This window comes from Suricata suricatta, chromosome 17 (genome assembly GCF_006229205.1).
Source record: "Suricata suricatta isolate VVHF042 chromosome 17, meerkat_22Aug2017_6uvM2_HiC, whole genome shotgun sequence".
Lineage (NCBI taxonomy): Eukaryota > Metazoa > Chordata > Mammalia > Carnivora > Herpestidae > Suricata > Suricata suricatta.
The window spans coordinates 40,645,685-40,671,793 of NC_043716.1; the positions used below are offsets into that span (position 1 = coordinate 40,645,685).

General features: G+C 49.8%; 1 protein-coding gene across 1 annotated transcript; it reads left to right on the forward strand.

Annotated features, from left to right (window-relative positions):
- Positions 1 to 1,002: 1,002 nt before the first annotated feature.
- Positions 1,003 to 25,908, forward strand: DBF4B (DBF4 zinc finger B). Its single transcript, XM_029927907.1, has 13 exons — positions 1,003 to 1,118; positions 1,476 to 1,541; positions 8,941 to 9,095; positions 12,481 to 12,660; positions 13,247 to 13,297; positions 14,030 to 14,117; positions 15,844 to 15,920; positions 17,569 to 17,602; positions 19,068 to 19,113; positions 21,638 to 21,754; positions 24,004 to 24,112; positions 24,239 to 24,363; positions 25,111 to 25,908. Exons 2-13 carry the CDS (start codon positions 1,508 to 1,510, stop codon positions 25,784 to 25,786), a joined length of 1,692 nt encoding a protein of 563 aa, XP_029783767.1. The 5' UTR covers positions 1,003 to 1,118; positions 1,476 to 1,507; the 3' UTR covers positions 25,787 to 25,908.
- The last annotated feature ends 201 nt before the right edge of the window (positions 25,909 to 26,109 follow it).

The window sequence follows — 26,109 nt, forward strand, 5'->3', positions numbered from 1 at the left end:
CAACTGAGTGGATTTTGTGACATTTACTGAGATGGAGAATAGCTGGGGTATTTTTTTTTGAGGGGTGGGTCGGTGAAAGAAATGTTCCATTTTGAATGTGTTGAGCTGGAGGTGTCCATTAGACGTCCAAGAAGAAATGTCCAGGATCTGCTTGAATATAGAAGTCTGGAGATCAAGGGAGAGATCAGAACCAGAGATAGAAGTTCTGCAAGCATTAGCATAGAGCTGATTGTAAAGCCGTGGAGTTGAATGAGATCCCCTGGGGAGAAACGCTAATGTGGAAAAAGAGGAGGGCTAAGCCCTAAAGCCTTGGCCTGCTTCAGCATTTATAGGTGGACCGATGGCTTCGGACCCTGCAAAGGAGATTGAGGAGCTGTTAAGGGAAGGTGAAAACTGGTTGAAATAGAGGCAAAATGAAGAAATTGGCTCAAGAAGGAGGGAATAGTCTCTTTCAGTGTTCTAGAAGTTGGATCAGTTGAGTATAGCAAAGTGACCGTAGGATTTGGGACCATGACATATAAGTACAGTTTTAGTGGAGAGGTGAGGATCAAACTAATGACGAGAGTTGAAAAGAGGAGACACTTCTTTTGAGACTTTTTTGGTTGGGTGGGTAAGTGGAGAACAGGGAAGGAAACAAAGATGTGAAGATGAAATGATGTGTATGTGGAATTTTTTTGGTAAATTGTAAATGCTCCATGATAGGCCTATTTTGTTAGTAGCGAACTCCTAGGAATCTCAAACCAGCTCAGTGTGAAGAATCACTAAAACTAGGCTACCACTAGTTCCCAACTTCCTGTCTGTTAAGGCGCAGAATATCTCCACCCAATGAAAAGCCAAGAAAGGAAGGGACGGATGGAGAAAGCCTGGCGGAATAGGAAGGGAGAGGGAAGGATTTGCTGAGCTAACATTGACCTCGCAGGGCCACCGTAGGGCAGACCCCCATCTACTACGCTGTTTTAGGGGCGGGGCCAACAAGAAATTTAAACAGGAGCCGCGGCCGAAGGCGCCTGGAGACTGGTGGTGTTCTTGCCGGGAGACCACGGGCGCTCGGTCGTTTGAAAAGGCTCATGGAGCCCGCGAATATACCACGGGGACCTTGAGGAGGGAGCCAAGAAAGGGTACGGGTGCCGGGAAGGGAAGATGGGGTAGGAAGGAAGGTGGAAGGAGTTACACGTGTGTAGAGAGGCTAAGAGATCGGGAAGGTGCCCCGGAATTGGGGAGCGGATAGGTGCAGAAGCTGAGTGTAGAGGGGCCGAGAAGGGCGGCTCACAGGGGTTGAAGGTATAGGTCTGGAGGGTGCGAAGAGACTGAAGGCACGGGAGGTGAGCTGGGATGTGGATTGTGATGGAGTTCAGTCTTGGGTTTTCTCGGGAGCCGCGATGGGGATTTTGCGGGAATTGGGAGGCAGGGGGAGGGGCTAGTGGAAGGTCGAAGGCTGATGAAGGTGGTTCTGATGCCGTTTTGTCCTTTCTTAGGCGACGGCAAATTCTCTGAGCAGCGGAGTTCTATGGCTGAGAGTGGTCTCCGGGCTCCGGTCGTAGGTAGGTAACAGGTCAGAACTAGGGGTACGAGGTCGAAGTCGGCTACTCCTGCACCAAGTTTTGGGATGAAAAGGTTGAGAATTGGGGTTTCCTAATTCCATAGTGGCTTTGAGTGTGTGTATATGGAGGGATGGCATGAAGCATTTAGGAAGTCGTGGTAAAGGTCAAAGAAAAGCTTTCAATCTGCTATTACTAACAAAATTAGTTAGATGGGGAGTCAGGATAGAGTACCTTATTAAGCCCATATTCATGGATATTTTTACCATAAACTTAAACACCCCCAGAAATAGACAAGTATTGCAGCCATATTCCCTTCCCTCAATACCCTCCCTTCCCCCTTTCCTTCCATTTTTTCTTGTTTTAGTCCTGGATTGTTAGAGATACAAGCTTTGGTTGCCTTTGAAACAGTACTAAGTTATTTACTCCTTGTTTGCTGGAGAGGATTGTCCAAGAGTGTTTTCCAAAGGGGACTTTATGTGGTAAACTTTCTGAGGCTTGTATATGCCTGAGAATATCTTGATTTCATCTTTTTGTTAAAATTCTTGAGTCAAAGTTTTTTTCCTTCAGTATTTTCTTCTGCAAAAAATAGATGTTGTTGGGGGTGCCTGGGTGGCTCAGTAGGTTAAGCACCCGACTTGAGCTCAGGTCATGATCTCACTGTTTGTGAGTTCGAACTCAAGTCAACGCACGGCCTGCTTCGGATCCTTTCTCCCTCTCTCTCTACCCCACTTGCACTATCTGTCTCTCAAAAAAAAAAAAAAAAGTTGGGGCGCCTGGGTGGCTCAGTCAGTTAAGCCTCCGACTTCAGCTCAGGTCAGATCTCACGTTCGTGGGTTCGAGCCCCGCGTCGGGCTCTGTGCTGACAGCTAGCTCAGAGCCTGGAGCCTGCTTCCGGTTCTGTGTCTCCTTCCCTCTCTGACCCTCCCCCTCTCATGCTCTGTCTCTCACTGTAATAAAATAAATAAAACACTAAAAAAAAAAAAAAAAAAAGTGTTGTTGATAATGGACGTAGGTGTGATTCTTGTTCCTTTGTAAGTGATCTGCTTTTTTCTTCTCTTTTTTTAATGTTTATTTTTTATTTTTGTGAGAGGGAGAGAGAGAATCCTAAGCAGTCTGTGCACTGTCAGCACAGAGCCCAACATGGGGCTTGAACTCACGAACCCGAGATCATGATCTAAGCCAAAACAGGAGTGAATCGACTGAGCCACCAGGCGCCCCCTGGAGAGAATCAAGCAGGCTCCACCCTCAGCTTGGAAGCCCAACTTAGGCCCAAGCTCATGACCGTGAGATCATGACCTGAGCCCAAATCAAGAATCGGACACTTAACCGACTGAGCTATCCAGGCACCGTGTTTTAATTTTTCATTCCAGTATAATTTATGTACAGTATTGTGTTGTTTTATGTGCACAATGTGGTGATTCAGCCACGCCCCACTTTTTGTAGTTTCTAGTGCACTGTGGCAAAGTCTGATGTGAATATTTCTACCTTCCGCGCGAACACAAGGGCCTAGACTGGTCTGTCTCTGAGCCATCCCTGTTCCCATTTAGCATTATTGTCATCTCGTAGCAATATGATTATTGTCTTGTCTTTTTTAACTTCCAAATTAGTCATTATTATTACTGTTTTCTACATCAGTGATTGTTTAGATTTATACATATTCTTGTCAAGTTTTTAGCATTTCAGGCCTGCCTTCTGGGTCTAGCTTCCTTCACCCCCAAGGATACCTCTGTGAAGTCCTTTAGTAAGAAGTGGTTGAGGATAAATGGATGTTGTTTATAATGTTGGAGGGTGAATTAATATTTGATGATGCTTTATCTGAGGAAATTTGGGGAGCCCTGAGCTAAGCTGTGCCTCTAGAATTGCTTTGTATTTGATTATTGGAAGTATGCGAAAGGCCTTAGGAGCTGGGATTACTTTTTATGTTAATTTCTCTGTTTGATGGTAGTGGGTTCTTAGGCCACATACATAATGTGAATTTGAATTCCAGATTCTTGGGAGGCCTCTGGTTATGAATTCTCAGAGAAGATATTTTTCCTGCAGAGCCCAGGCTAAGAGAGAGTATTCCTTTTAGTCTCTTTTGGTGGATAGATTATCTTCTGATTTACCTTTTCTCCTAGATTCTTGTGGGATTTCTCAATCCTAACTCCTCACTCTCAGCAGGTGCAAGACCTTATCTCCCTGGGCCTGGTCAGGTTTATCAGTCCCAAACCCTTCGCTTTTAAACCCACAAATTCCCTCAGGGCACTTGGCATTGGCTTTCAGCTGAGTGGTTTTCAGTTTCTCATTATTTGGGGCATTTGTGGAGTCTTCTCATTTATTGATTTTGTGAACTCAGCAGTTAGGTGGGATTTGTATTTATATGTTAGCCTGATATTTTATATTAGAAAGGCTTTTTTTTTAATTTTTATTTTAAGAGAGAGAGAGAGCGAGAGCGCATGTGGTGAGGAGGGGCAGAGAGAGAAAATCCCAAGCAGGCCGCACACTGAGCACAGAGCCAAACTCAGGGCTCTTGCTCAGAACTGTGAGATGGTAACCTCAGTGGAAATCAAAAGTCAGATGCTTAGCCCACTGAGTCCCTGTATTAGAAAGGCTTTTAAATTACTAGTCTCCGGTATGACCTGAAATGAAGCCAAAATCCTGTATTTTGTGGGATTTTGTTTTGTTTTGTTTTCTCCTTCATGTCCTGAAATTTCTTGACAGTGGGCCCTGATGGTGGGGACTTTTTTCATTCATGGAGTTGGTACTTGGTGGAAACTTTCAGTCTGGAAATCCCTTTTCTTTCATTCTGAAAGCTGTTAGCTTTGTTTCTGCAGTATCCATCACCTCCATTTCCTTTCTTTCCTATTTCTGGAACTTTGTATTCAGATGTTGGCTCTCATGGACTGATTCCTTGGTTTTCTTGTTTTTCTCTTTCACTTTCCATCTATTTGTCTTTTGTTCTCTTCTCTGGAAGATTTCTTCAATGTAATCTGCAATCATATTAGATTTAGTTTTGTAACATACATTTCTTTTTTTTCATATTATACATTTCTAAAAAGTTTTTCTTCTCTTTATGTTTCCTTTTTTATACCTGTCTGTGTGTTTATGGAACACAATGTATTCCTTTATCTCTCTGAGAATATTTATGGTATTTTTAGGTTTCTTCTGCTTTCCTGTATTGTCTCTATTTCCTCTAAGTTCTTTTTTCTGTTTGGTAGTCAGATTTCTTGTTAAAAAGCTTTTTTTAAATATCTCATGATCTTTGATTACCCATTCATATTTAAAAGGGAACCAATGAGGGGCGCCTGGGTGGCTCGGTAGGTTGAGCATCTGGCTTCGGCTCAGGTCACGATTTCATGGTTCGGTTCGTGGGTTCGAGCCCCGCATTGGGCTCTGTGCTGACAGCTAGCTCAGAGCCTGGTGCCTGCTTTGGATTCTGTGACTCCCTCTCTCTGACCCTCTCCTGCTTGTGCTATCTCTGTCTCTCAAAAATAAATAAATAAACATAAAAAGAAATAAAAGTGAGCCAGTGAAAAGCCAATTGGAAGGGGGTTATCAGCTGATAGACTTCATTGTAAGTAATCAGGCTGGAGCCTGGCAATTTGGGGTGGCGGTGTCTTTTTTTTTTTTTTTTTTTTTTTTTGAGAGCGTGAGAGCAAGCTCACATCAAAGGAACCTCAGAGAGAAAGGGGGAGACACAGAATCCGAAGCAGGCTCTAGGCTCTGTGCTGACAGCCGACGTGGGGCTCAAACTCACAAACCATGAGATCATGACTTGAGCCGAAGTGGGTGCTTAACTAAGTGAGTCAGCCAAGTGCCTCTGTCCTTTTATTTTTTTTTAATGTTTACTTATTTATTTTGAGAGGGAGTGTGTGCCAGCATGGGGAAGGGCAGAGAGAGAGAGGGGGGGGGGACTCCCCAGCAAGCTCCACGTGTCAGCACAGAACCCAACTCAGGGCTCAATCTCACAAAACATGAGATCATGACCTGAGCCAAGATGCTTAACCGACTGAGCCACCCAGATGCCCTGGGGTGGGGGTGGGGGGGTATCTTGTATTTCAGGCTGCTGTAACAAAACACAGTGGCTTAAACACATTTATTTCTCGTATGACCAGAGGCTGGTAGTCTAAGATCAAGGTGCCAGTAGACCCAGTTCTTGGTGAGGGCTCACTTCCTGCCTTGCTCATGTCTGCCATCTCACTGTATGTTCACATGACCTCTTCTTTGTGCCCTCCTGGATGGAGGGAGAGTGTGCGCTCTGCTCTCTCTTCTTAGAAGGACACCAGTCCCATGGAGGGGGCTGTACCTGATGATAATCACCTAAACGTAACTACCTTCCAAGGGGTCACTGCCTACTGCTATCACGTTGCAGGTTATAAGTGTGGTTGTCAGCATTCTGGGAGTTCAGTAGGGGAAGAGGACACAGGTCTCACCGTTCCGAATGTGGACACCATCTTAATCTGTTCCCTGGGGCTTTATCCCTGCTCTCACCTGTGCTCAGGTTCCTCTAGTCCGGGGAGTTTTCATTCTCAGCACTATTGACATTAAGGACGAGATCATTCTGTTGCGGGGGGTCGTCCTGTGCATTATACAACATGAAGCAGCACTCCTGTAGTCTTTTTTAATTTTTTTTTTTTTTAAGTGGACTCCTTGTCCAGCGTGAGGCTTGAACTCCCGACTCAGAGATCAAGAGTCACATACTCTGCTGACTGAGCCATCCAGGCACCCCACCACTGCTGTAGTCTTCTGCCAGGGTAGGGGAAGGTCCTGGGCATCGAGCTGTTCCTGTTAAAGGCTTTCAGAGAATGTCTTTTCCAGCACCCCATTTCACTCCGGCATTCTCTTCTGGTCCCTCCAGCTTCAGGGCCTTTCCGCTCCAGCTTGCTGCTTCTTGGCCTTAGATGCCGCTTCCTCTGGTCTCCTGCCTGTTTTCCACTCCTCCACCTGCTTTTCAGCTTCCACAGTTTAATGGCCTCTTGCCTGTTGCCATCTTCTTGCCAGTGTCTCTGTCCATTTTTATTCTCTTCCTGTCATTTTTAGTAGGATTTGGGGAGAGAACAAAAGTTCTCATATTCATCCTCCACATTTATTCAGAAGCCTAGACCGTTGTCTCCGTACTTTTTTTCTTTCCCTTTGCAGCCCCTCTGTGATGTTGCTTACACTTCTATTTCTGTCTTCTCCGTTTTTGAATTTCTCAGTTGTCCATATCTTTATCTCCTCCCAATACCTTCTGGAAGAGTTCCTCCATCTGAGCTACCAGCTCATACTGTGTTATAAGATTGAACTCAATTTTTCCCCCCTGTTCATTCTTCATTTTAAAGGAATTTCAGGGACGCCTAGGTGGCTCAGTTGGCTGAGCATCTGGCTTCGGCTCAGGTCATGATCTCACGGTTCATGGGTTCAAGCCCCACATTGGGCTCTGGGCTGACAGCTCAGAGGCTGGAGCCTGCTTCAGATTCTGTGTTCTCCCTCTCTTTCTGTCCCTCCCCTGTTCACTCTCTGTCTCTTCTCTGTCTCTCAAAAACAAATAAATGTTAAAACATTTTTTTAAAAAGTCACTGCTCTTTAAAAAAATGAAATTTCAGTCTCAGACAATTCAAAAATAGTCAGGGGGCTCATGTATACGCTCAGCTTCTTCCAAGTACTAACGTCTTATGTAACCATAGTACACTTTGAAAACTCAGGGAATTATCATATTGATAAGATATTAACTAATCTATAAATCTTATTCAGGTTCTGCTAGTTTCCTGGCATCTTTTTTTCTGTTTTAGATCCAATCCAGAATCCCACACAGCTTTAGTTGTCATATCTTAGTCTCCCTTCTATTTGGGAGGAGGTCTTCTTTGTTTGTTGTTCATGACCTTGGTACTTCTGAAGGACAGAATGCCTGTCAATTTGAGTTTGTTCACTGTGTCCCTGTGGTTGGATCCAAGTTGTGCATTTTTCACAAAGAAGTGATGTTATGCCCTTTGTAGGATGTGGTGTCAGAGGCACATGAAGAGGGTAGGTCTCAGCTTTGGTCACATTGACCATTTGATCAAAGGAGTGTCTGGCAGGTTTCTTCACTCATAAGTTACTATTTTACCTTTATAATAAACATCTTGAGACTATACAAATACTAAGGTTTATTTATTTCTATTTTTTTCTCTGATCATAAATTATCTTTATTAAAGCATGCATATTCTTGTGGCTCAGAACAAATATTTTAAAAGAATGGTATACCTAATGAAAATTGACCTGAATGTTTTATTTAAAATTATTACAGGGATGCCTTGGTGGCTCAGTCAGTTAAGCATCCGACTTCAGCTTAGGTCATGATCTCACGGTCTGTGAGTTTGAGCCCTGTGTCAGGCTCTGTGCTGACAGCTTAGAGCCTGGAGCCTGCTTCAGATTCTGTGTTTCCATTCTCTCTCTTTCCCTCCCCTGCTTACACTCTGTCTCTCTCAAAAATAAAAACAGGGGCACCTGGGTGGCTCAGTCGGTTAAGCGTCCGGCTTCGGCACAGGTCATAATCTCATGGTTCGTGGGTTCGAGCCCCACGTAGGACTCTGTGCTGACAGCTAGCTCAGAGCCTGGAGCCCGTTTTGTATTCTGTGTCTCCCTCTCTCTCTGACCCTCCTCTGCTCGCACTGTCTCTCTCTGTCTCTCAAAAATAAATAAAAAAACATTAAAAAATTTTTTTTAATTCATTTGTATGCTTTCAGTGACTTTTAGTCTACAGAGTTGTGCAACTAATACAACAATCTAATTTTAGAATATTTTTCATCACCCCAAAAAAACCTCATGCCCATTTTCAATCACTTCTTATCCCACCCTGTCTTAGGCAACCACAAATCCAATTTCTGTCCTTCTGTCTTTTCCTTTTCTGAACATCTCATATAAATGCAGTGAAATATGTGGTCTTTTGTATCTGGCTGTTCTGGCTTTGCATGTGTTTGAGATTCGTCCTGGTTGAGCATGTGTCAGTGGCTCGTTTGCCCCCCTTCTGAAAATAATCCGTTGAGTGGATATGCCACCTTTTGCTTATCATTTTATTTACTATTGAATTATTTCCTGTGGACTGAATGAATACTGCTGCTGTGGACATTCTTGTACATGTTTTTATGTGGACATACAGTTTCCTTCCTCCCGGTTTATGCGTAGGAGTGGAATTGCAGAGTCGTGTGTTAACTTTACGGGTAGCTTTCTGAGAGGCTGCCACACTGTTTTCTCAAGCGGCTGCACCGTGTTACATTCCTGCCATCCAGGTACCAGGTTCTGAGCTCTTGGCATCTGAGCCTCACGAAGGGAGGAAAGCTAGTTCCAGGTTCGTGTCCAGGGCCTGGTCAGGGCACGCTGCAGTCACTGTCGTTGAGCATTGTTCGGCGCCCGAGACTCTCAGCCCATGCTTCTCACTTTGTTCCCCTTTGTTCTTTCCTAGGGGCTCAGCTGGAAGCTTCCAGTGGTCTGGAAAAATGCCGGAAGAACTCTGCAGATGCTGGGAGGCAGCCCTTCTCTGGAAAGTCCTTTTATCTGGATCTGCCTGCTGGCAAGAGTCTCCAGTTTTTGACGGGGGCCATCCAGCAACTGGGTGGGGTATGTAACCTGCTTATGACTTGTGACCTCGTGTGCCTTTGTGGGTTGTAGGGCAGGAGCTGGAGATTCCCTCTGTGACTTCCAGGTATTTGATATCTTTGCTTCTGGACTCTTTTTTCACAGCTTTATTATTATTTTTATTTTTTTAATATCCATTTATTTATTTTGAGAGAGAGAGTGAGCAGTGGAAGGGCAGAGAGAGAGGGAGATGGAGAATCTCAAGTAGGCTCTGCAGGGCTCATGGACTGTGAGGTCATGTCTTGAACTAAAATCAAGAGTTGGATGCTTACAGGGCGCCTGCGTGGCTCCGTCAGTTGAGCGTCTGACTTTAGTTCAGGTCATGATCTCACGGTTGTGGGTTCAAGCCCCACGTTGGGTCCTGTGCTGACAGCTCAGAGCCTGGAGCTGGCTCTAGATTCTGTCTCCCTCTCTGCCCCTCCCCTGCTCATGCTCTGACAGTCTCTCTCAAAAATAAACATTAAAAAGAAAATAAAAATAAATGAAAAGTTGGATGCTTAGCACCCAGGCACCCCTTTTTTCACAGCTTTATTGAAATGTAGTCCATATACCATACAGTTCACCCAGGTAAGGTGTTTTTTGGTATATTCACAGAGATGTGCAAGCTGTGTTAATACACGTTTTTAGAACCTTTTCATCACCCCAAAAAGAAATCCCATACCCATTGTCGGTCATTCCCCATTTCAACTCAATACACCCAACCTGGGTAAGCACTCCTCTCCTTGTATCTCTATTCTTGTTTTGTTGGTTTTCTTAATGCTTATTTTCTGTGTAACTGTGATCATGAATACGTTTTTGATTACCAGCATTTTACCCATAACCTTAAAGCATTAGCACTTTTCTATCATTATTGTCCCTCATATATGTTATTTGTAATACGAATATATTTCTTTGAGTAGATTATTAATCTACCTAATTGTTACTCTGAGGACATTGAGATTATTTCTAAATTTTAACTCTTTTGAGTAACACTGGTGGAAAAACTTTGGGTAAGAAGCATTTGCTGTATTTGAGTCCTTTAAACCATTTTTAAGGTGTGTGTGTGCCGCGTGGTATTTAGTAAGGGGTTGACGTGGGGAGCTCTCAAGTTTAGAAAACGGGGTGGTAGTGCTTGGCTCCGAAGAGGCAGGCAACTAGGGAAACGACTCGAATAAGCTTGGAATGCAGAGGCTCTTTGCTACCAAATGAACAGAAGCTCAGGAATATAGAGACTCGGCAGTGGGGGAATGCACCAAAATGATGATCGTACACCCAAATTGGCCCCAAATTACGTCTTGAACTTTTAGTCTCTTCTGTCATTTAGCCTTTGCTGTGTTAAAAAAAAAAAAAAAAAACCCACCCCGGAACTGGGGCTTAAAACAAGCTGTCTCTTCCTACTCTGTGCGTCGGCTGGATGCTTCCTCTGCCGGCCTCATCCAGGCTCACCCCGCAGCCGCATTTGGGTGGAGGGTCGGCTTGGCCGGAGGGACCGAGCCGCCCTCCCTTGCACATCTGCGAGTTGGTGCTCGCTGCCTCCGAGTGGCTTCCCGGGAGTCATTTGAGAGGCTTCTTACATGTGTTGCACGTATGTGAACCAGCCTAGTGGACACGGTGAGCTAGACCAGCCCGTAGACGCGGCCGTCTGGTGGTGGCTCTCCAAGAAAAGGGAAGGGAGAAGCTCCAAGACCTCTTGAGAGATAGGCTCTGGAACATGTTTCACTATGTCTTGTCGTCCAAAAGGATTCAAGGCGATGGAAGAGGGGGCTGTGCCTCCTGAGAGGAGGCACCGCGGTCCCCTTGCAGAGGGGTAGGCACAGCGGGGCGGGAGGGACGAGCGGGCGTCAGACCATCAGCCGCGTTTATGTCGGACAGTCTTTGCCCTACTCCCACCCTCCCCCAGCATTTGTCTTTGCCATCTTGCAGAAGGTGGATACTCTCATTCAAGCCACGACTTGAAAGATTCTTAATTGTGATAAAGCGTATACAACATAAAACATGCCGTATCAATCCTTTGTAAGTGTAGTTATTGGCACTGATTACATTCACCCAGTTGGGTCGTCATAACCACTGTTTTCTGCCACTTTTATCATCCCACACAGCCACTCTGTAACCAGGAAGCAAGAACTTTCCACTTCCCTTTTCTGCAACCCGTGTCTAATCCACGTCCTGTCTCTGTGAATTTGGCTATTCTAGAGGCCTCCTTTCAGTGGACTCACAGATGATCGTTCTTTCGTGGCTGCCTTCTTTCACTTGGCATCATGTCTTCCAGGCCCATCCGTGTTGAGGCGTGTGTCCACACGTCATGGCTCAGTGATGTTTCAGTGCATGTATACATCCCATCTTGCTTACCCAGTCATCTGTTGGTCACTTGAGTTTTTTCCATTTTTTGGCTTTTATAAATAATGCTGGGTGAGCAAGGGTGTGCAGGTATCTGTTCAAGTCCTTGTTTCCAGTTCTTTGGGGGACATTCCTAGAAGCAGAATTGCCGTGTCACTGGTAGACCGTGTGTTTGAGGAGCCTAAACAGTTGTTGGTTTGATTTCGTTTGGTTTGGTTTTAAGCTCAGTGCCAAGTTTCTCATCTAGTCACCCTTTATAGAGGTGTGCTTTTAGGGTGTGCTGGAGGTGGAGCCACTTATTAGCATCTCTTTCCAGTTCCACGTTCAGTAACGTCATGTCAGTAGCTTGAAATCCGCCATAGTGGGAGTATTCACTTACCCGCCGGAAATCAGCACACATGCTACGAAGCAGGGGTTATTCCCTGGAGAGGGGGTCACTAAGCAGTAGCCACCTCGCCTCTCCTTATTTCCATCTTTTCTTCTCCCCACGATTACGAGTTAAGTGTCCTTATGCTTCAGGCACCATGTTGGGCCCTGGAGATACAAAGATGTGTCAGACCCTCTCAGTGCCGATGAGGAGCTCACAGGTGATGATACCTGTGCAGCTTGGTAGCGACCAAATTCTGTCTTGTTTCATATTTCCGTTCCTATTTTTGGTAGTGCGGTCAAGATCACAGGTGTGGTGTGTCTGGATGCCCCCGAGTATCTTCACAGGAAGGCCGTGGCTTAACCAAGCTACATTTAATCGTGCCGGGCCCCTTCAGTGTGCTCTCGCCTTGTGCAGGCTCAATCTGGTCAAATCACAGAGCCTGTGGCCTTCTGCCGCTGGGTCAGGAGCAGCAGTGCCGGAGACAAAACCTGTATTATATATAAACCCTATTATGTTTCAGGATGATGTCTTCTCGAGGGCTCGGCACAAAACTGCATTTGGTCTATTTAAGGACATTGATTCTGAAACTTCTGGCAGCCAAGATTTCCTTCCCAACCTCTCAAAATCAATGATTCTACATCTGCCTTTTGGTTTTCAGCCACGTCTGTGATCTGGTTTCAGGTAATTGAGGGTTTTCTGAGCAAAGAAGTAAGTTACATCGTGTCCAACCGCAGGGAAGTGAAGGCAGAGAGCGGTGGGACAGGCCACAGAGGCTGTCCCAGCCGGGTCAAGGTGCAGACACCGTCCACGGCCCATCCAAAGTGCGGCCACCCCGGGCCTCCACAGAAACCCGCAGACTCGGTAAGAACCTCGGGTGGCAAAGGTGTGCTCTCTGAGCAGAGGAAGTAGGCCTCGGTGAGCCGTTGTGGGCGGTCTCTGGCTTTCGTTTCATCTGGTTTAATTTAATCTCTCATTTGAATTCAGAGACTGAAAATATTTTATCATAGCTCAGGATCTAAAAACCTCCTCAACTTGTTATCCCCATGCTGTTCCCTCTGTGATACATTTCACTCTTTAGGAGGCTTCAGAATCAGAGGGTCAAAAACAGTAGGAAGGTCCTCTGTAACCCAGAGACGGCTTGTTGAAATTGGCCCCGGCCTATCTGCTGGGGGTGTCTCGTAAAGAGAGGCCTCTGGGTATTGGTGACACTTTGGCCTTGGGTAAATCCAGAATGCCCTTCTCCACCTGGGTCCAAGCTGCAGCCACCCACGGGTGACCCGGGACTGTGTGTGGCTTTGCCTTAACTTCCAAAACGTTCTCGAGGCCCTCGTCTCTGCTGCTCCTCGGATGTCATGGACTCCCGAGACCTCAGCAGCACCTGTGTGAACACCTGTTTGTGCACAGGCAGGCTGCCTCACGCACCTCACTGCTCTTCTCTTCCTGTCAGGTGCCTTTGAGCAGGGGGAAGGAGCTGCTGCAGAAAGCCATCAGAAACCAGGTGAGCGGAGGGCGGCGCTGCAGGTGCACCGGGCACAGGGGAGGACTTAACCTTTCTTATGAGGGTCGCCTGAAGTCCTGACCCAAGGCGCACAACCTGTGAGATGTACCGTCCTCCTTTTCTCCTCACAAATGAGGAAGTAGAGCTCAGAGGAGTTAAGTGATTTGTCGCCCAGGGGGCAGTGGGAGAGCCCGGATTTGACTCCCTAATCCTTCCAACACCAGAGCCTAGCACGAGCACCTTGGAGGGGGGCCACGCTGCACATAAGCCAGACTTTGTGCATCTTTTAGCTGTTTATCCCTTTTGTGGAACCCAGAGTCAGTAAAGTGAAGCGGAGGGAGGAGGTGTTCAGGTGACCCCGCGAGCGCAGTAGGTAAAGTGACATCGGGAAGGGTGCGTGGGCTGTGTGGGGGGAAGGCGGTGCGCCGCACTGGGGCAGCAGGGCAGGGAACAGCCTGAGGCCGCACAGCGCCCTGCTTGGTGATGGTGACTGTCAGTGGTATTTATTGTGAGCGCTTTCCCTCATGGAGGCCCTCCTGACAGCTCGCTGAGAAGCCTGTGCTGCTTCCTGATGACAGTCCCCGCCTCCCGCTGTGACCAACCCTTGAGGAGGACAGGGTCTCCTTGGGGACTGGGGTAGACTCTCCCACAGCATCTCTTCACGGGGTGCCTCAGAGCTGCTTAAGGCCCTGGGGAGTCTCTTGCTCCTGCCTGATGGCTTCGCCTTTCCAGGGGAGCGGCGGCGGCGGAGGTGGTGGGAGCAGCAGCAGTCTCCTGACCAGTGCCCGCTCCTGGGGAGTGAGGATCCTGCATGTGGACGGTACCGTTTCTGCCTGGGGCTTCTGTAGAGGCGTGTCGTCGGTGACTGACGGGGAGCATCCGCTTTTAGAGGGGTGTCGGCCAGTATGAGCTAGCCGAAAGCCAGATGTACCCACTCACCATGTGGACCCACAGAGCTGGGGGGCATGGAGACCAGCAGCATGGCAGGGGTGGGCACTGGAAGGCGCCACTTTGTGGAACCGCACCACAGCCCTCCTTGAGCTGGTGTGGAACCCTGTTTCACAGACAGGAAGTCCTCCTGGTGGCCACAGCCACTTACCAGCTGGTACTCTGTGCAAGGCATTAGCTCAGGTCAGTCCCCACTGCAGTCATTTGTGCATTGTACAGATGAGGTCATTGAGCCTTAGATATTAGGTGAATTATCCATCGTCTCATCAGAAGTGAAGAGTGTGGCCCAGAATCCAACCTAGTTTGACCTGACTCAATTTCATGTTCTTTCGGGGAGCCTCGCTGGCTCAGTGGGTAGAACATGCAACTCTTGATCTTGGGGTTGTGAGTTCGAGCCCCACATTTGGTATAACCTTTAAATTTTTTCAATTATTTTTATGCAAAATGTTTATTAAAAATATTTTTTAATTGAAAAATGAAATTTTAAAAACATTTTTTCATGTTCTTTTATGTAGGGTTTCCTCACTATAACCACCTCTTCGCAGGTTGTAATAAAGTTACATTAGAATAGCTCTCCTGCCTTGGGTGGCCCAGTTGGTTAAGCATCTCCTCTCAGGTCACGATCACGTAGTTGGGCTCTTGGGCTCTGCACTGACAGCAAGGAGACAGCTTGGGATCCTCTTCCCCCCCCGCCCCTCCCCTGCTCATGCTTGCTGGCATGCACATATGTGCACATGCTCTCTATCTCTCAGTAAATATACTTTATTTTTTCTTTTTTCTTTAAGTTTTTATTTATTTTGAGATAGCAGATGAGCTGGGAGGGGCAGGGAGAGAGGGAGAGAGAGAATCCCAAGCAGGCTCCGTGCTGTCAGCACAGAGCCTGATGGCGGGGCTCAAACCCATAAACCATGATATCATGACCTGAGCTGAAAAGAGTCGGATGCTTAACCAACTGAGCCACCTAGGCGCCCCAAAATAAAGAAACTTAAAAAAAAAAAAAAAAGCTGTCCTGAGTCGGCTGGCAAGTGACTGGCTCTCACTTTGAATCTGGGGTTTTCTCTACTCCATTGTAGGAAGCTAATCCGGATCCAGCCCAAGATCTGTCAGGCAGTAGAAAACTGCTTGGGAAGGTCCTGGTCTGGGATGTGGGAGGCTCCGTTGTCACCAGAGAATCAGCCATTTCTGATGTGGTCTAATGTCCTGCCTTCCTGTATGTTAGGGAGGCACCTGCTGGGCCTTCCATCTGTAGCCACACCCAAGCAACTCACATGGCTGGTCTTCCCCCCTCGGAAGCAGCCCTTTGGTGGTACATTAAAGCTTGTGTGAGCCATAAGGCACCTCCTATTCAAGAGCTGTATTCAGTGCTACAAAATAGGGTGAAGCCAGCTTAGGTACACTTTTCCCAGGATAGAGGACCCAGCCCTTTCTTTATTATCAGCAAGTGCAGAGGTGACACATAGCCAGAAGGTGGCAGGCAAGGCTGGTGTGATACAGTGGGCCAGGCCGGTGAAAAGTGTAGCTCCCGACTCCAGGAAGGGGCCCAGCTGGGGAGATGAGGAGTGGGAGTCTTCGGCCACAGCCCTCTGTTTCCCCTACAGAAATGATGATGCACGTGCAACAGCTGTCTCTTGATGCCTTGCGTGTGAAGAAACGGGGGCCAAAGAAGAAGCCAGAGGTAGGTCATCCTGCTGAACCAAAGGAAATGGATGATTTGTAAACAGCGAAGACTGTGACACCTTTGGTGAATCCATACCCCATGCGCGCCATGCGTTCTTGGCCATCCTGGATCACTTACAAGAAGTGCCGCCTCTCAGCACCCCCCCCCCCCCCCCCCCCCCGGTGTCCACAGCCTCCCACCTCCCTGTCCTCTCTTCCCTGTGTTACCTACAGATCCCCCGTGGTACACTGAGGCATTCACCGTGGCCTGGACCAGGGACTGCCTGTGGGTAGTCCTGGCCTAGATAAAACATAAATGCTCATGGCCTGCTGGCCAGGCTGCCGTTCCGGGGACAGCTCTTGGCCAGGGATGAGCCTGCAGATTGCATGGGTGGGGGCAGGGGATGTCGTGGTTTGAAATAGCTGTCACCTTCCAAATTCTTACTTGGCTTTTCCTTCCTTTGCTGGAGTTGGAACTGTGTACCACACACCAAGAGAACCCAGGCTGATTTTTAAAGTCACGGTATCTTCACCCAGCCTACATCCGAGGAAGGGTTAAGCCTTACAGGTCTACCCAGGGCCTGCCACCCAGGAGTAGGACCAAGCGTGGTGGCAGACCACATCTGTACAGATGGAGCCACCTCCTTAGCCCACTCGCTCCACAACCTCTGGTCTGGGAGTCTTTGGGGTTTTGCCACTGCTGTTACATAGATTTTCATTGTTCACAATTCAAGGGGTTACACAATGAAAGTCTCTATCCCCTGCGATTTCTCTTCCCCAGCCACCAAACTCCATCCCTGAGATAAACAGTGCGAACAGTTTTCCAGGTTTCCGTCCAGGATCCGTGCATATACAAACAGATATGTCAGAAGCTCCCCCCCCTTTATGCAAATGCACAGTATTTTTACCTGGCTTTGTTCACTTTAATAATCTATTTTGTAGATACTTAGGGATCTTCCAGAATGAGTTCTGGGTGCAGTCTGCTGATACTTGAAGAAATAGGGAAGCTGCTTTGGGTCATGTTTGCCCTGGAGGTGTGGCCTAGAGGAGAATCCAGAACCTCCTGGACCCACTGGAACTCTCCTGCTCACCCCCACCCCAATCCCACCTGATTTCTTTTCTATTTAGTTTGTAATATTAGTTTGACCTTGGCCTAAACGTTGGTCTTGACCAAGGGAGTCCTAATACACAAGACAGGGCATAGGAAGGCAAGAGGCATTCTCTTTACACTTGTCCTGTAAGCTGATGTGGAATGCCAGCAAAGCCTAGAGAATGCAGGCTGCCATTTACTGAGCACCTGCTCTGCATCAGGTCTGTCACCTACTTTTCTCTGCATTTGTTGACCAGGTAGATGGGTGCTCGTCACACCCCGAGTGGCATAGCTCCAGTTTGCGCCCAGGCCTGGGGCTTCTGCACCTCTTGGCCTTTCACGGAGTCCTGCGTTTCCTCTACACAGTCAGCCGCCATTCAAATCACACCCCTTGCTCACTGCTCCTCACGTCCTTGGGGAGGCAGAGGGAGCCATCGGGTCCAGTGTGCCCGGCTCAGGGCCCAGCCCATAGCAGGAAGCAAAGTGGGGCAGACTCACAGCAACTCAGCTCACCAGGCCTGCTTCCTCGACCCTCTAGCTCCCGTGTATCCTTAACCTATTTTCCCTTTCCATTTAGGGAATGTGTCCAGCAGAGTCAAGAACACGGAAAGGTCAGTGTGGTAGCTTTCCTCATCTAATTGCAGTCCCTCCCTCCTAAACGCTTCCCCATGGCTCCCTCTGTGGCAGCATCTGCTCACTTTTCTGCGGCAGGAAGCGAGTCCAGGTTGTGTTGCCCTGTGGTGTTTCCAGGGCCTGAGCTTTGCAGACAGGAGGGCGGGAGAAGGGTATCCACGAGCAGGTCCAGGGCTGCCCGGCCGGGGCTTTTCCTTGGCGCCAGGACCCCATGCAGCCGCTCTGGCTCCTGCATCCTATCCTCTACCCGTTCTGGGCATTAACTGAAGTTCAGCTTCCTTTTCCTTCTGACTCAAGAGCAGTTTGGGGTGGGCAGTTTGACAGCTGCCTACCACTTTCCCAAATGCCAGACTCCCTGAAATTGACAAACAGGCAGATTGACAGCCCGGCTCCCGGCCCCTCTTGGACCGCAAGAGAGTTTCTCCCCCTGGATGTTTCTCCCAAAGATGCTCTTTAAGTGGCATTTATTCGTGCACAAGCAGGAGCTAAGAAAAGTCACTTGGCACCTCTCGTGTTCAAAATTCAAGGAAATCTGTGGGGGAATTGATTTTAATCACTGTCTCAGTTAATTAGAAAGACAAGGAATCGCCCCCAAAAAGTAATTAATGGGAGCTGCTGCCATAGTGAGGAGTAAGGCGGCTTTCTGCCTGGGCGCTGGCGGAGCCGCGAGCGGGTCTGAGGGCGGGGAGGTGCCGGCCTCTGGGTGGGGTCTGGGGCTGTTCGTTCCGACAGGGCTTTGGTCACCATGGGAAGTGGAGGTGGTTCTTCACACCTAAGAGATTTTATAAACTGTGTGAATGACTAGCTAGTAGAGGATGAATCTCTTGACTAACAGAGCAAATTTGTCTTCCCAGCACCCCTCTGCCCTGTACATTCAGGAACCAGATTTCACCTTTGATATACATATTTCTTTTTTTACTGCCCTTCTGCTGTGATCCCTAAACACTCTTTAGCTCTCTTCCTCCCTGCTTTCCCCCCAAAACCCCAGAATCCTCATGGACTGTTCTGCCTGGGAGCATTCTCAGGCCCCTTCAGGATTCTAAGACTCCCAAGAGGACAGGTCAGGGAAGGACCTAGGGCTTTTAGCAGAAACCAGCTCGAGCTGGGATCTTCCCTGCAGCCAGGTTTCTAACCCTCGGCTCACAGCCTCCAGAATCCACAAATGGGAGGGTCCTGTACCCTGCTTTGGGGTCAGGGGCACCCTCGGCCTCTCCCTAGTTGGGGAGCGCTCTCTCCCAGGAGAGAGGCCAGAGGAGATGGGAGTGGGTATCCTGCTCAGCCAATGGAAAGGTGTACCTCGGGGTGGCGCAGTCTCCCACTCTGAGCATCTCTTAGACTTGGCTGAGCCTTACCTCTGTGAGTGTTTCCTGTGGCGGGCGGGGGGGGTGTGGACCCTGCACTGAAGCCAACAGATGGCTGATGTGTGTGCTTTTTTCTTTCCAGTGGCCAGGCTGAAGGCGCCATTCCTCAAAATCGAAGATGAGAGCAGGTAAGTTGGGGAGTAGGGAGCCCGAGCTGATGTGGGGGTCATGGAGCCCCTCAGCCCTGTGCGTTTGTCTTCCCCGGAAACCGCTTTCTCCCCCTGTCGTGGAGAAGTCTCCCACAGTCCAGGAGGAGCTTCTGAAGGTAGCCTTGCACAGGTGGCGCTCCTCTTGGTCGTGAGTCAGAGTTTAGCGCCCCTGGGTGTGAATTACCTCTTTCTAATGCTCTGCTTTTATGAGCTTATGATGTCCCTTCCAGGCTCATTACTGGTCCTCATTTCCTTGTGGACATACACGGACACTTACCACTGAATTGTTACTGGCCCAGGACAGTGCTAGTATGGTCCCCGCGGCTGAAGCCAGGGCTCTTGGGGTGGTGTTGGGGACTCCCTTTACAACCACCCTGTACTTGAAGCCTTTCCAGTTGGCTGTCCAAAACCCTTTTCTGACACATGCTCTCATGAGGGGAGGGCCCTGGGAAAAACTGGCACGAAGAGGCTCCATCCTTTCCCTAGAGGGGAAATTGAGGTCAGAGAAATGAAGGGACTTGCATATGGCCACTTTGCCAATGAATTTTAGCCCAAGGTCAGAATCCAGGTGTCCTGCCTGGTATCCTTTTTTCACTGCTTGACTGCCCACCAGTCCCGCCCCTTCCTACCTAGAGCATGAGGGTCACATTGGCTATAATCTGTGCTGTTAGTCACTTGGGTTATTACTGACTCTTCGATAAGCACTAGGTCAAAAAGCCGTGGATCTATAATTATCTCAAAGTAAAGGTTTTTTTTTTTAATGTTGGGGGGGGTAGGGAGGGGCAGAGAGGGAGACACAGAACCTGAAGCAGGCTCCAGGCTCTAGGCTCTGAGCTGTCAGCACAGAGCTCAATACAGGGCTTGGGCCCACAAACCATAGCATCATGACCTGAGTCAAAATCAGACACTTAACTGATTGCCCCTAAAGGCCTTTTTTTTGTTTGTTTGTTTGTTTGTTTGGTTGGTTGGTTGGTTGGGGTTGGCTTTGTTAAGGAAAAGCTCATGTGAACCTAGCAGAGACTCGAGACTCCCAGGACCAGAGCTTTCTGGGTCCCTCAGCCCCAGGCAGGGCAGCTAAAAGACCTGGTGCTGGGAGCCTGTCGCGCCTGCCTCCCCTCCAGCTGGACCTAGATTTCCTTCTTGGCACCTGCACACAGTACGGAATCGGCTTTGGCGGCCCATACATTAGCGGAGGGAACACAGGGTGGCAATAAGGCGCTCTCTTCTCCAGTTCCAGTGGGATGGCGGGTACGTCCCAACCTCAGCCCCTGCACCACCAGTTAAATACAAGTAGCAATGTCGCATCCGCGGCAGCTTGAAAGACACCACCCGTGCCTTGACGTCTCGCTGCACGGGGCCCAGGCGACGTTGCTTCCTGGAGAGATGTACACGGGTTTGTGTGCCCCTGGCGTCACAGGCGAGAGTGGAGATGAGGTTTCTTGTGGTCCTGTTTGTGTGTTCTTCTAAAGCCTCGTAGCCTCCCCCACCTCAACTTTGCAGCCTTCTAAACAGAAACAAAACATTGAGGAGGAAGAAAGAGGGGTACTGGGGCTCTGAAGTGCACCTCCTTCTTAAGGGTCTGAGAAGACCCCGGAGGCCACAGGGCTCCCGCCGTGCTCCGCCCCGGGAGCCAGTGGCCTGCGCTCTCTCCTGGAGTGCAGACTGTTACAACCAAACATGCCTGCGGCCTGCCGGTCCACGAGCAGGCTCTGCTGAGTATCCACAGATCACCAGATCTGGCCCTGAGAGTTTCTTGAACATGAGCAACTTTAGGCAAACCGCCAAATCAACTCTGGCTAGGTCTGACTACCAGAACCTTCACTGTGCTACTCTTTTCCATTCAGAATACCTCCCCTCAGGCGGCACCCAGGAGCAGCCCAGAGCAAAACCGTTTCTCTTCCTGGAATAGGAAAAAGTCACTCTTCTGGTTTAAACGTTCCTCCATTTAGGTGTGCAAGGCTACAGTCCTCAAACGTGGTTTGATTTATTATTTTTTTTAAAGATTTTATTTTTTAAGTAATCCCCACACCCAGCGCAGGGCTCGAACTCCCAACCCCAAGATCAAGAGTCACATGCTCCATTGACTAAGCCAGCCAGGCACCCCCTCAAAGGTGGTTTAGAGTCAGGAAGCAAAGTGGGAAGATAGATCAGGAGTTGGGAGACCTGGCTCATTGCCTGGTCTTGACCACTTAGCAGTCGCGAGCCCTTGGGCAAAGCCACCGAACCTTTTGCGCTTCGTTTCCTCTTCTGTAAAAATGGGCCGACATCACTTTCCGTCAGCGCAGATGGGGCAGGGAGGGTAAACGGGCTTTGATGAGTAGACGGGGAGAGCATAGGTGTTACTAACCAAGAAGGCTGGTGAGGGTTTGGTTCTAGAACTGAAAAGATGTGCAGGGGAGAGGCCATTTTATCAGGATTGGAATTCTAGGGGGTTGGGCTGGGCCCCTTTCACCATCCTATCCCTTCCCCTCTGTAGTCAAAATGGAAGTTTTTTGTGTTTCAGGGAGTTTCGTCCTTTCCACTATCAGTTTAAATCCTTTCCTGAAATTTCTTTTCTGGGACCCAAAGATGGAAGCCCTTTTGAGGCCCCGATGACCCGGCGCAGCTCACGTGGTACCAGGTGGGTCTTTCTGGTCTGAGTACCAAGGGCTGGTTGCAGGCAAGGTCCTTCCCCTAAAGAGCCTGCTCGCCTGATTTGGGAATGTCCATGTGTTCACTCCTTAGGCAGACTATTCCGGGAACTTAGCCCAGACACTAGGAGTCTTCATCCGTTTTACTTGGTTTTCCGTCCCTACTGAGGAATTTGACTTGTGTCCAGAGGGCAATAGGCTGGTTTCTAAAAGATTTACAGACCACCTTTATCAGAGTCCCCTGGGGTCCCGTGGAAAGGGCAGTTCTCAGACTCCGCACCCACATCATCTCTGCTGTGGAGCCCCCAAAACTGCATTCCTGTGAGCTCCCAGCAGGTTTTTGTGCACACCAGAGCTTGAGGCCTTTGGGGCTAAACCTCAGGAATAACTGAGGGGCAAGGAATCTGGGGACCTGCCGCGTCATGTGGCCAGGGAGTGACTTGTAGGCGGTGGGTGTTCCTCCTCTGCAGATGTGTGAGAGCGCGAGCCTTCACTGGGCAGGCGCGGCAGGGGGAACTCCGGCGAGAGCGCGGCCCGGGGCGGGCGCAGAAAGGGCGAGCCAGAGAAGATCTGTGGGAGGAAATGTTTAGTATTTTTAATTTTTAAAAATATTTTGGTTCCAAATTCAGAAGTTACAGAGGGTTTAAAATGAAAAGTCTGTATTCCGCACCTGCCCTCTAATCCCAGAGCGTGGGTCTGTGTCCCAAGATCGCTTATGTGGCAGGAGTACATCATGTAACCTTCTCTCTCGTATAGAGTAGTATAACACTGGCTGGGCTGGATCTAGCTTTTTCCACTAGATGTATTCTGTTTTCCTTTTAATGATTTATTTTTGAGAGCCTGAGCAGGAGGGGCAGAGGATCTGAAGCTGACTCTGCACTGATAGCAGTTATCCCAAAGTGGGGCTTGAACTTTCAAGAACCATGAAATCAGGACCTGAGCCGAAGTCAGAGACTCAGCTGACTGAGCCACCCAGGCGCCCCCCACTGATGTTTTCTAGATTAATTTTCTAATTTTCTATTAGTACCTAGAAAGCATCCTCATTCCCTTTTATGGAGTCAGGGTCTTCCGTTGTGTGGGCTTATGGTATTTCATTTAACCAGTCTCTGTACTTAGATTATTTCCGGGCTTTTGCCATTATAAATAATGCTGCAGTGAATACTCTTACTCAGAGTGAATTTGTAGAGTAAATTCCTAAAAGCGGAGGTGCTGGGTCAAAGGGTACCTGCATTTATAATGTTGACAAATGCAGCCAAATTGCTTTTCATGGGGGCGATGCCAGTGTGCGCCCTCACGCCCTGGCCCTGAGCCCGTCTCCCCTCCGCCTTGGCTGGTGCAGTGAGCTGTCCGACGCCCTGACCTCTATCGGTTGAAAACTGTCCTAGTGTCATTTTCGTTTTCATTTTTCTCATTATGAATGAGGTTAAGTTGGTTCCTATGTTTGATCATTTGAATCTCTTTTCATTTGAACCTTTGTATCCTTTGCCCATTTTTTTTTTAGCTATTGATGGCTTTTCTTATTGATTTGTAAAGAGCTCTTCATGTATTAGGGAAATGAGCCCTTTTATGTTATTAGTTATGAATATATCTCCCTCCCCCCAGTTTGTGATTTATCTTTTGTTTACATTTTCTGCCATGCATACATTTTTTTAGATTGCATGTAGTTGAATTTATCAGCTTTTTCCTACGTTTTCTAGGTTTTGCATCATGCTTAGGAAGTCCTCAAAGAGGACTATTTTGGACTTGGTTGAGCTTGCTCATACAGCCAAGCAGCCACTAGAAAGATGGGCCTGAAATTCAAACGAGAAGTCAGGTTTGAGAACGAGATTGGAAAGTCCTCAGCGAAGGTGGCCTCTATGCAAGGAGCGAGCCAGCGTGAGGGAGGAGGCCACCAAAGTAGGGGAAAGGGACATTCAGGATAGAGGAGGTTGGGGACAGCACGGTGCCCTCACTGCCCCTGAGGCTTTTCCCCTTTCATCCTGCAGATCATATCAGCGTGGGTTTGGTGTCAGGCTGGAACTGCCCTAGGAGGCGTCTTTGCTGCCCCCAGCGCCCGCCCTGTGGTTTGAGATGGGTGGCCAGGGACTGGAAAGGGTGCCCTCTGAGAGCTCTCGCCTTCCTTGTGGCTTGGATGGGAGGTGTCGAGTGTAGGCAGGCCTGCCTCTTTCCTTGGCCCTTCCCTCCGAGGGCCCCAACAGTGACTGCTTCTCCCCCAACCCCAACCAATGCTTTCCCCCAGAGAGCCCGAGGACCGAGAGCCCAGCCCGCGGTCGGCCACCCGCACCCAGCCCAGGAGGAGGAAGGGCTTCTGTGAGTGCTGCCGAGAGGCCTTTGAGGAGCTCCACGCGGTGAGCCGTCCCCGCCAAGCAGCCGCTTCCGGCTGCTCGGACCACGCTTTTCCTTCCCGGCCTCCACCCAACTCCTGTTCCACCCTGGCCTTTACTAATGCCCTGCGCCCCTCTCGCCCCGGGCAGCATCTCCAGAGCGCCCAGCACCAGGGCTTTGCCCTAGAAGCCCACCCGTATGCAGAAGTCGATCGGGTCATTGCCCAGCTCAGCCACAGCTTGGTGGACACCCCCTTCCGGGCCGGCTCCCCCAGGTGAGCATCCTGAGCGGTCCTCCCGGCATGACGGGCACCGTCGTGTCCTCACCGTCCTGCTGCCGCCCACTGTAGCAGGGAGGGAGCCGGACACGACCAGGGTCTGTGGCTTCAGCTGACGGGGCCTGGGCCAGACCAGCACGCGGTTCCCATCCTGATGCATAGGCATCGCCGTGGTTGTGGGGATGGGGAGGGCAGCTCTGCAGTGGTGGCTCCTGGCCTGTGGCTGCTGTTGTCCCCGTGTGGCCTTCTAAAGTAGCGAGGGGGATTCCTGGGTTTCTCCCAGACAGGTAAGAAAGATGCAGTCTTTCTGCTTTTCTAGGAATTACCCCAGAAAAGATTGCAAGGGAATCTCCAGCCCAGCTTCCCCTGCCTGCCACCAGCTTGCTGTGGCTTCTTCCCTCTTGACCCAAGTCTTCACCTCCCTGGGCTCAGCTTGGAGAGCTGAGCTCTGGTGCTGCATTCTCCAGCCGCCAAAGGGCACAGCCTCCGCTGTGGAATTATTAAATGGAACAGCCTCTAACCTGTTCTTCTGGCCAGCCCTGACCACAGGCCACAGAGCCAGGAGAGGTGCAGACAGCACTGGCCGCTACTGCAGGGGCGGCCCGAGAGCGAGCCACTCGCCTTCCGCCAGAACCCAGAAGGGTAGTGCCGTGCCTGCCCCACCCTCAGCCCTGACCCAGAAAGATCCCAACTTGCCACCTGCTCTGGAGCTAAGCCCTGAGGCCCAGTGTTTCTGTCCCGCAGGCAGCTGGGCTCCCCGTGTTCAGATCGTGACCTGCTGTGTCCCGAGACTCCACCACCTGGCCGGCCCTGCCATCCCAGGGCAGCACCTCCCAGGATGAAAGAGGAAGACGTGTGCCAGGCCTCAGGCACCCCAGAGCAGGCTGGGACGGCGGGCAGCAAGAAGGCACCTGATGAGCCCATGGGGGCTGGCAAGATGCTGGGACCACTAGCAAGCTGCCAGGAACTGGGAGAGTCAGTTGACGTCATTGCAGACCCCCCAGAGACACCAGTGTCCCGGAGCCCTGCACACCAGTGCCTCCTGACAAGCTCTGGTTCTACAGAACTCTCTGGCCCGGATGTGGCGCTTGTTGGCCACAAGCGGAAGATGCAGCTCCCCAGTGGCAATCCTGAAAAGAGGTCAGGGGTCTCCCGGCCACAGGCCTCATTCTTTGTTCCAAGAGCCACCAGCCCTTGCGGCGCCAGGACAGCCAGTGGCAGGCACCCTGTCTCCCTTCCCCCTCCAGACTGTGAGTACAGGCCTCTTGTCCCTCTCTTCCCCTGGTGCCACCCAGAGACCTGCCTCCCCCTCTCCACAGATGGGCCAGCGGAGGGCTGGACCACACAGCCCCCTTGGCCAGGGGAAGAGAGCCCCCCACGATCTGAGGGTTCTGAGTGTCCTGCCACTGGCCCTGGCTGACCAGCTCCCCTGCTGCCCTGTGGCTCCAGGCCAACTGTCAGCCCACCTGCACTCAGCAGCTGACTGACGTGCAGCCTGCAGGAGGGCCTGCAGAGAGCCAGTCTACCTCTGTTCCCTGCTCTCTGCCAGGGCGGGGGGGGGGGGGGGGAGCCAGCTGACCCTAATGGTTCTGGGCCCCCCAGCCTCCCTGTCTCAGCCCAAGCCTAGCACCGGCAGAGAACTGATACTGTGAGTACCCTGGGGACGCAGTAGCTCTCGACTTGAGGGCCAGATACACACGTACAAGTGCTACCTCTGCTGAGCGCTGCACAACCAGCAGGGGC

Coding starts and splice junctions, on each gene's coding strand:
- DBF4B (XM_029927907.1), top strand. CDS start 1,508: ATGGCTGAGAGTGGTCTCCGGGCTCCGGTCGTAG. Junction 12,661..13,246: donor CACAGAAACCCGCAGACTCG/GTAAGAACCTCG, acceptor TCTTCCTGTCAG/GTGCCTTTGAGCAGGGGGAA. Junction 14,118..15,843: donor GAGGATCCTGCATGTGGACG/GTACCGTTTCTG, acceptor TTTCCCCTACAG/AAATGATGATGCACGTGCAA.